Source organism: Carlito syrichta, unplaced genomic scaffold (genome assembly GCF_000164805.1).
Source record: "Carlito syrichta isolate Samal-C Ts95f unplaced genomic scaffold, Tarsius_syrichta-2.0.1 Scaffold96974, whole genome shotgun sequence".
NCBI lineage: Eukaryota > Metazoa > Chordata > Mammalia > Primates > Tarsiidae > Carlito > Carlito syrichta.
This window is the reverse complement of record NW_007041070.1, coordinates 1-10,415: the sequence shown is the minus strand read 5'-3', so window position 1 is coordinate 10,415 and position 10,415 is coordinate 1. Positions and strand designations below refer to the sequence as shown.

The following is a 10,415-nucleotide window of genomic DNA, read 5'->3' as shown; positions in this document are numbered from 1 at the left end:
CAAGCTGGCCTGCGCCGGCGACGGACTCGCCCCCGAGGGCCAGATGTTCGCCGCCCGCGCGGTCATCCTGCTGGTGCCGTCCGCCGTCGTCCTGGCCTCGTACGGCGCGGTGGCCCGAGCCGTGTGGGGCATGCGGTCCGGCGGGGGCCGGAGGAAAGCCGTGCGCACGTGTGGGTCCCACCTGGCAGCCGTCTTCCTGTTCTACGGCTCGGCCATCTACACCTACCTTCAGCCCACACACCGCTACAACCAGGGGCGGGGCAAGTTCGTTTCGCTTTTCTACACCGTGGTCACACCCGCGCTCAACCCGCTCATCTACACCCTCAGGAACAATGAAGTAAAGAGAGCGGCAAGGAGGCTTCTGGGAAGTCTAGGGAGAGGGCAGGCCGCACGGTGAGTGGGCTGGGGAGGGAAGAAGCATTGGCCCAGGGCTCAAGGCTGGAAATTCCCGTTGGAGAGTCAGTTTAGCGTTCAGGATGTTCATTTTTGTATGAGAATCTGCAAAATTTGTCCTCTGGAGGCCAGGGTTGGTGGGGGAGGTTCTTCCCTTGCGTCAGGAAATGATACAATTCTTGAAGGAAGAATCCCTAAATCCTCTATATATCCAGGTTTAGGGAAGGAAATGGCCCTTGAGCTTTCTCCCAAGCTCATGAATAGAGGAAGCATGATTTGGGCAAGACTTTTCTCATCCTCAGGGGATATTGTTTCCACCTCTCAAGACTCCATGTGCAGGGAAGATGATGTCCAACATGATGTGTACCGTTAGTTCTTCCTCTTTTATGGAAAACATGGAAGACCCAATGGTCTCTGCCATAAGAAGTCTCTCAAGTTGACAAGAAAACCATAGTCCCTACTCTGCCCAAGACCCCATCCAGAAAAAAAAGCCATGGACTCTCTTCTTGGAAGATCAGTCCAACCTTTGCAGGTGACCAGTGCCCAACATAGAGTGTTTTACTGATAAATGTGATGAGGAATGATCATAAATGTGAGATTATGAGTGGAGTTGGAAAACTCTTCTCCAGGAGGTGGTTCTTAAGCAAGTTTTAAGGAAAACAAGGAACTAGAACTAGTGGGAAAGAAGGCAAGCATGTCTCACTGTGAAGACAAAACACACAAGTGAAGAGTAGTACAATGGGTGGGGGGGAGACAGAGAGAGAGAGAGAGAGAGAGAGAGAGAGAAGTCAATGGAGGGTCAAAAATGGAGGAAGGGGCTTGAGTTCCCAAGAAGGGAACAGGGATCTCCTGATTAAGGAAACAGAGAGGAAGATGCTTCATCAGCAGAACCTGAGCAGTCTGTTGAACTCAACCCAGAAGCTCTCCCTTTCACCCATCACCCAGACTGATACACTCAACCTGGAAAAAGCCTGTTAGGCCCTCAGAGAGGTGGGACAGAGACTGGTTCACAATTCTCCACCTTTCAGAAAGTTTGTTCCCTACTTAAGGAGATCTTCCCCCGGGAGCCCCCACTAAAGACACAGAATCTCTATATCCTAGTGGAAAATGTCTTTCCATGCCCACCACCATCCCATAAGTAAGACCAATTTTAATTGGTTGTAGGACATAGGGGACAAGAAGGGGCATGGTGCCAGATTTCATTTCACACCAATTTTTAATAAGAAAAAGAGATGTAATTTGATTTAATTTCTAAAACATTTATTAGGAAGATTATATTAGTGTCAGAGTCATTAATTCACTTCATAATAAATCATTTCACTACACTTTATAGGTAGAAATTCAGTTTGGTTCATCAATTATTAAAGTATTGAGATTAATAAAGATAGTAACACTGAAATTAGTAAGCCATGGATTCCAACAAAACTTGCTCTCTGTTATATGGGAAAGGAAATAGGAGTTTTTCTATAAATCGTAAGGTTCCAAGAAAGAATTGAATTTCAAACTGGATTTGAATGCTATCTCAAATATCACTTAGATATTTATTTTCTGATCTCAGTAATACATGATAAACAATTCTGACATTTCATTGACTATGTTAGAAACAAAGAATTATAGACTTGGAAAATATTATTTTTCCTACCCACCCTTCCCCAAATCTTACTCTATTTCATTCTCATTAATTTTGGGAGATCATCAAAAGATGTGCTTGCTGAGAGTGAGATTAAAGGAAATAAGCTCTTTGGCTACTGAAAGCACCTTACACCCTGGGTGGTCACCCCCCAATACAATAGTATGTTAGGAAGAATAAATTGCCCTTTTTGATGTTATAATCTGCCATGGTCTTCCCATCCTCCACCTTCTTTCCGTTGCAAGTTACAGTCTGTCTCTCAGGGGTTATGGCAGTCTTGGTCTCAATCATTGCTTTCACCTGGGCCACTGAGCTGGACCTTCGCACCTAGAGGAGGTGGCTCTGCCCCTCATCACCTTACTCCATGAGAAGTACAGGCAGCTCCCCATCACTGGGCTTCACCACTCTCAAAGTGAGGTGAATGGTCTTCTCCTTGTCAATGCCATAAAATGATAGCTTTCTCTGTGACTGTAGGCTCTTGGAGCCCAACAGAAGGATCTGGTCCTGCACAGAAACTTTGGTCTTAGATCGGATGTGTTCATTGATCTTCTTCACTGTATCATCTGGGTTGACATCAAAGGTCATTAATTCCCATTCCTTGGAAGCAACATTCACCTGGGCAATGAAGGCCAAGAGACAGTTGCTTACAATGCCTGCCACCCCCTGGTCCCCACCATAGTTGCCCCCACCCTTCCACTGCCTATCTGATCCTCCAGCTTCTTTCCAGCAATCCATGTCCCTCCCTTTCTTGGAACTTCTCTTTTGGAATTCCCATGTTATAACATAAATAAGAAAATCTGTCCCATTCCTTTATAACCATATCTCTTATTTACCTCAAAATGTAATGGATGATATCCCACAATATTTACCTATCCCTCCTTCCCAGATAAAGTTTGTCAAATGTCAAAAAGTAAATGCACAACTTCAAAAGATATACTCCAGACTCTAAAAACAACTCCCAAAGAGAATTTGGCAGCCTTGTGGGATATGCATGACCATAGAATACCCTCTGTGACTACTCCTGAAGGAAACCCTGGTTAGAACACATAATCTCCAAACTGCTAGTTTCTTTTTAAATATCTTATTGCTTTATAATAGTAACTCACACATTGTAGTGACACTGGTTTCATTGTTACCTGTTAATCTGTATTTTTTGTTGTTTTTATATCTACCAAATATAGAATAGGATATCCTGTCATTAGACCAGGGCTTCACTCACAGAGAGTAGGGACTATAAGTATAATTTTGATAACAGGTACATTCTAAAAGATGGGAAATCTCCCTCCGTATGGCCACTTGAATGCCTGGAAAAACCTTCCTCAAGTTCTGTTCAGAAAGTTTCCCACCCTAGATGTCACAGACATTTCTTCACTGGAGGGTCACTCCTCTGTGCTAAACTGCCTTCATTCCAGGTTCTCTTCATAGTGCATATTTTCTCATATAAGGTAAAGTATTAGACAATTAACTACTTAGATAAATTAGTTTTGTGAAGCTCTCCTTTGAGATGAAAGGGAAGCTTAAGAACCCTGGAAATATTTCCATAATTTCAAACCTTACCAGCCCTGTGGGGAGAAAACTCACCCCTACTTTTTATAATTTTGCCTGAACAACAGCTAGGTCAAGTGCTGGTTCAAAAGATAACTCATTAGCCAAATAACTGGCTTCTCTTCAGGTAACTCTCCTTCCCATCCTACAGATTAAAACAACTACCTCATCTCTTTCAAGATGCCTTCTCAGCCACCCTGCAGCCCCAGCACTCTCCCTGTTCATTCCTGAGCTGTCTGTCCAATTCTTGGGAGTGTTTTTCCTTTCCCCATCCCCTTTAGCAAACTAACTTACACAGAGGCAGGAAGCATTGGGAGACATCTCTGCAATCAAATGAGCAGAAACAAGAGACTGAGAAGAAGGGCCTTGCATCCAGTTTATATCCAGCACTTGATTTGGAAATTCCCTGCTTGGACTTTGAATAGTTTTGCTGTGCCTTTTGTTGTTGCAAGTTCTCATAGTTTTTCTTTCACTTTTGCTTGAGTGGAGTTAATAAATAATATTTTCTGGTGACATATTTACCTTAAGACAATCCATTTGCACTTCCTGAGCAAAACATGGGATACATGATCCTTCTGTGTTGAGAATTAGTCCCTGATTGACAAACAATACCCTTCTCCCAGTCCTGACATTGCTACTCAGCCTGTAGCCATGGGCCTGACTTGAAGACCTGTAATGTTTGGGGGCTCCCTCCTGCTGCTTTTTAACAGCAGCCCATCACTCAAGAGCCTTCCTAAGAGTAAGGACACCTAAGAGAGGAGAGTAAGGGTTGGTATGGAACTTGCAAGAACAAAGGGCACTGTGACTGTGAGCCTGGTGTTGCTAGCCTGGCAGAAAGCCTAAAACAAGCCTTGAGAAAACATAAGGGAAATAACCCTGGGCTGACAGGAGACATGAGTTCAAGTCCCAGGAGTGCCACTTGCTTCATTTCCCTGGGAAAATCTATTTTGCTACTTTGATGTTGATTTCCTGGCCTATGAAATGAGATGATTGGAGAAGATTCCTAAAAGTCTTTCAAGCTTAGAAAACTGTTATAAAATGGCCTTCACAAACAACTCTGAATTCCTGGACCTTAAGCTCTTTAACACAGTTCCTGCTCTCTTCTAGAACCTACAAACTAAAGTCACTACTTGAGAACAATCCTAAGTCAACAGTTAAATGCTGACTCCCACCTTCCACACAACAAAACAATCCACATCCACTCTCGCACCACACTGCCTCTATTTCTCTGCCTTCGCTCCTGGACACTCCTCTCTACTGTGATTGTAGAGATATATCAAGGTGCTCTCTCCCTTGGTCTTGAGGTTTGAATTGAGATAAGTGTGTGTGTGAGCTTTGTGTTCTCATGGAATTTACTCAGTCTGATCCTCCTAACATTCCAAATTAATCAATGCTCTCCCAAATTCTCAGGACATTGACATGGAACAAAAAATTTTTAAAGCATATATTTTCTTAAAAAGTGTTTCAAACTTTTTCAAAGTAAGAAGACTGTAAGAATGCCAGGTTATCATCTTTGTTTGTTGTGTTTGCAGTGGCCATTTACTTTACCTTCACTCACTGATAGACTTCAAATGACCTCATTTATTCCAGGAATTTCTGTCCTGGAAAACTGAATCTACACAAGTGCTGGATTTATGTAGAGTCATGAAATGCAAGAGCTCATTTCTACGTCCCAAAAGCCTAATATAAATCATGTTCTTCTATTTGAAGCTCTTATTAGAGAGCTAATAAAATTTTTAAACTGATTATGATTTAAATGTATTTTGTGAAGTAGACTTAAAACACACACACACACACACACACACACACACACACACACACACACGATAAATATAAAGGGAAAGAATGCCTGATGGAACAAACTGAAAACAACTGGCCTCTGCTAATCTCCTTCCAGATTTTTCTGCAGGTTCCTGTTACCCCCTGTGTTTAGAAACCAACATTCTGACCTTTGGCTGCAGCACAACAGAAAAGTACTGCCCTATCTCCACTGTTCAACAGGATTTGGGGATTCTGAAACATCACCAATAGCCAATGTCAGATCAAGTTCAAGGAAATCAGAATACAGAAAGTCATTCAGGGAGCAGGGATGGGGGAAGGGCATGGAAAAAGGGAAAGAAAAAGCTGTACAAACTTAGACTTGAGTAAACTGCTTTCACTTTTCAAACTTGATTTGCACCCACTGCTTTCTTAGATTCACACCATTTCTGGGAAGACAAGAGAGAGAGGAGATGATTAAAAGCTGCTTAAAGTTAGATCACTCTCTTCTCATGCTCTTTCCCTCTTTGTCCCTCGCCCCTTAGTAGCCTGCACCATCTTGGTGCCAATGCCCAGCACCATCAGGGACAGTAAGGGCCTTTAGCCAGAGGCTCCAGGAAAAGGAGCCTAGAAATGACATTTCCCGGGAAAGATCTTTGTTCAATATGCCCCCAGATGTCCACCCACAGCCCCTACCTGAGCTGCAGATCTGTATGTTGAGCTGCATGTGTGTATGGTTTGCTGAATTCCCTTTTATCCTTGAACATGCCAAGTTCTCTGCCTTCGCCACACTATTGAGTATGCCTTTTTCTCCAACTCTACCCCCACCATCACGAATTTACAGGAATACTCAGTGCCAGCAGCCTTTTTTTTTTTTAGTTAGAGTCTCACTCCATCACCCAGGCTGGAGTGCAGTGGCATGCTCACGGCCACCCAGCGTCGACACCCTGGGCTCCAGTGATCCTTCCGCCTCAGTCTTCCAAGTAGTTGGAACTGCAGGTAAGTGCTACCATGCCTACTAATTTTTTATTTTTGTAGAGATGAGGTCTCTCTAAGTTGCCCGGGCTGGTCTCAAACCACTCGCCTCAGCCTCCTAAAGTGCTGAGCCACCGAGCCCAGCCAACAGCTCCTTATCCAGAAAGACTTCCTTAACTCTCTTCCTCCCCATCCTGAGTTAAGTGCCCATCATGTGTTTTCCCATATACCTCCTCTAAAAACCTCTCAGAGCACGTGTCTTCAGTAATAGGATCATCTGCTTGTCTATCATCCCCAGAAATCAGTAGCAACCTTGAGGGTTATGATTGCATCTTAATTAACTTTTATTCTCAGTACTACCCCAGTATGCCGTCAAGCACAGGAAATACTTTATAAACATTTTCCAAAATTAATTAAATAATTAATAGATAAATGAACAAGTATAAAAAACAAAAAAGTAATATTTAGTGAGTATTTATCTTTCAGGAACTATTATTAAATATTTATTAAATGGAACTTCATTTACTGCTTTAGCGTTTGAATGAAGTACATACAGATGGTCCTCAGCTTATGATGCAGTTACATCTTCACAAACCCATTGTAAGTAAAAAATATTCTAAGTTGAAAATGCATTTAATACACCTAACCGGCCAGATATCATAGCTTAGCCTATCTTACCTTAAACGTTCTCTCAACACTTTAGTTAGCATACAGTTGGGCAAAATTAACACAAAACTTATTTTCTAATAAAGTGTTGACTATCTCATGTAATGTGTTAAATACTGTACTGAAAGTAAAAAACAGGATGGTCATATGGGTATTTGAAGTACAATATCTCTTTTGTACCATCATGGAGTTGAAAATCGTCTATTGAACCATCATAAGTAGGGAACCATCTGTAGCAGAATCCCTATTAATAAGCAATAAGCTAACCTATGGTTATATTAGTAGTGGCTTTTAAGCAAGAGTTCTAAGGCTAATCCCTATTTCTATAACCATTGTCTTTTTCTTATAATGTGCCGCTTCAACGAAAAGGGAGGAGAAAGATGTTACTGGAGCTGGGGATTTCCAGCATGAGGTTACTGTGAAGGCAAGCCTGGGATACTCCCAGGAAAAACTAATTCAGGGAATTCCCTACCCAGAGAGGACATGGAATCTAAGGTACAGTGCCCTTTCAAGGAACTTGGACAACAAACCTGAATTCTGACCTCTCTCCCTCTTTTCTATTTTCTATGAGAAGTTCCCTCCCTGCCCCAAGCCAGAGCCAGGACTATGCCCCTTTCCTGACCACAGGCAGAATTTCTTCTTGAGACCCAACCTTCTCTTTGCTTCTTACTAAGAGTCAATTTAACATTTCCCCCCCTGGGTCACAATAAATTCTTTCAGAGGCAGAAAGCTCTCTTTTCATTTGTCCCTCCCTACAAATTAAAAACATTTTTTTAGAAAGTAAAAGATCTTGCTATGGAGATCTTGCCATGTTAGAAATCAAACAAATGTCTCAGATACCTACACACCTCCCAGGTTGAACCTAGCTGACAAGGTGGTCTTGGGCTTGTCACTGCCCACATTGAGGCATCCTTGGAGTAGAAGTGTCTTTCCTGTCTCTTTAATAATGTCCATGAAAAAGTTTCTGAAACAGCTTTGAGATCTAGAATATTGCTGCAGAAATGCCAACCAAATTCAGTCAAAAAGATACTGTGAATTTTCATTTATTAGTGGGTGGGAAAAAATTAGTCTCCCCTCAAAGAAGAACTATTCTGAAATATCTATCAAAATTTAAGTCATGTGTGGTGGCTCAGACCTGTAATCCCTGCACTTTGAGAGGCCAGGGCTAGAGGGTTGCCTGAGCCCAGGGGTTCGAGATCAACCTGGGCAATTTGACTCAACCTCATCTCTATAATAAATCAAAAAATTAGCTGGGCATGATGATGTGCACCTGTAGTTTCAGCTGCTTGGAAGGCTGAGGTGGAAGGATCACCTGAGCCCAGCAGGTGAGGCTGCAGTAGCCGAGAGTGTGCCACTGTCCTCCAGCCTGGGCAACAGAGTGAGACTCTGACTCAAAAAAAAAATTAAATTAAACATGCCTCCCCCCCAAAACAACAACAACAACAACAACAAACCACACCAAATTCCTTTCCGTAATAGGGAACTAGATAACCGAATTGTAGAATATATAAGCAGCGTAAATGGATGGATAATACCTGCAAACAACAATATGGATGAATGAGCCAGAATCTGTTGAGTGAAGAAAGCAAGACTAAGAAGACTACATAAAGTATGATACTCATTATAAACCTCAAAAGCAAGCAAAACTACATGGAGAGACAAAGAGAGGAACTACTTTGAAATTCAGGGTATGTTTGCTTTTTAACAGAAAAAAGCCCGATTAAATGCTTATATGAGTTATTTAAAGGAAATTTTTAACAGGAAATAAGGTGCTTGGGACCCCTCTGGTGTTATCTCATCTTGCCATATTCAAAATCTAAAATTTAACTATGAAAGTTTAATGTTTATTAAGGTAATTTTTAAATTGAGAGGCATAATGTATATTCACCTTTTTAAGGGTAATGTTGTTGTCTAAAACAATAAACATGAACTAAAGGGAAATAAGCATGAACACATGAATAACTAATAAAACTGTTATAAAAATATAAAAACTGTGAGTTTTCATTATGCTGCTGTTATGGTTTATAGTTTACATATGTGTTACATTTACTCATCTGTGGTATCAAATTTATTATAAAAATTTGTAAATTTTTAATGTACATATCCTCTAATCCAGTAATTTAGGAACTTAACCTCTTAGTGTACTCATATATGTATGAAATAATCTATGTACAAGAATATTAATGTGGTATTATTTATATTTGAGAAAAACAGAAATATTTACCAATAGAAAACTCAATGTATAGGTGGTCTATGAGACAATGGGAGAAACAATATCTGCATCACATGACCACTGAGGCGATTAAATGAGACTGTGTTTGTGGTTAGGCCTTGGTAGTCAGAACTAAGGACATAATGTGGAAGTAGAGATGTGGCAAATTTTAACACAATTTAACCTTTTTTCCCCCATCTCTTTATTTTTTTTTCCCTTCCACTTTTCTACATGTGAGAAAATACCCATAACAGAAAATTTACCACTTGAAGTGTACAATTCAGTGGCCTTTAGTACATTCACAATGTTATACAACCATCACCACCATCAATTTCATCTATACCCAGCAAACAATAACTCTCAATTTCCTCCCTCCTCCTAGCCCCTAGTAACCCTATTATACTTTCTTTTTCTAAGAATTTTCCTATTCTACTTCCACATATAAATGAAATCTCACAATATTTGGGGTTTTTTTTATGTCTATTTCACTTAGTAAAATGCTTTCAAAGTTTATCCATAAATGCAGTAAGTATCAAAATTTCACACCTTTTTATGACTCAATAGTATTTATTTATTTATTTAAATTACAAAGATGTGGGGTACAATTCAGGGTTAGGTATACAAATGTTGATTATGCAGGTACCCTTGTTGATGAATTATGCCCCTCGCTTCCCTAGCAGTTTTCCTCAATTGCCACTCCCACCTCCCTCCCCTGACAGTTTCCCACTACTGCCAATCCTTTTCTTATAGTATTATGATAATTTTCAAGGTCCACTTATGAATGAGAACAGGTGGTGCTCTGTTATTTGTTTCTGTGAGAGATCACTGAGTATGATTGAATCTAAATCCATCCAAGTTGCTGCGAAGTCCATGTGTTTCTCCTTATTAACCTTCCATATGACCCAGCAATTCCACTATCGGGAATATACCTGGAGGAACTCAAATCATTCTACAAAAAAGATACCTGCACACATATGTTTGTTGCAGCATTATTCACAATAACAAAAACATGGAGCCAACCATATTGCCTATTGAAGCTGGACTTGATTTTTTTTTTTTTTTTTTTTTTGCAGGTATCTTTTTTTTTTATCAATATTTTTTATTATGATTTTGTGAGGTACAGTTAAGGATTAGGTGTTCAATTACGTTTCATTCAGGCACCCTGTTGATAAGAGGTGTTTCCCTATCCCCAGACAGATATTTGCGACTGTTAATCCCATCCTCCTCCCCCCCCCC

The 10,415-nt window shown here is 40.8% G+C and overlaps 2 protein-coding genes across 2 annotated transcripts in view; one reads left to right on the top strand and one right to left on the bottom strand.

The window, feature by feature from the left end:
• The window catches only part of LOC103264970 (putative olfactory receptor 2I1), a 3,281-nt gene extending 2,865 nt beyond the window's left edge, over window positions 1–416 (top strand). Inside the window, exon 3 of the mRNA XM_008062668.2 lies at window positions 2–416. Within this exon, the coding sequence (XP_008060859.1) occupies window positions 2–397 (396 nt within the window). The 3' untranslated portion in view covers window positions 398–416. The remainder of the gene's footprint in view (window position 1) is intronic.
• A 1,751-nt stretch (window positions 417–2,167) lies between these two features.
• Window positions 2,168–3,889, bottom strand: UBD (ubiquitin D). Its single transcript, XM_008062631.1, is given in 2 exon segments — window positions 2,168–2,638; window positions 3,863–3,889. Coding segments are annotated over 2 exon segments (498 nt in total).
• Window positions 3,890–10,415: the final 6,526 nt, after the last annotated feature.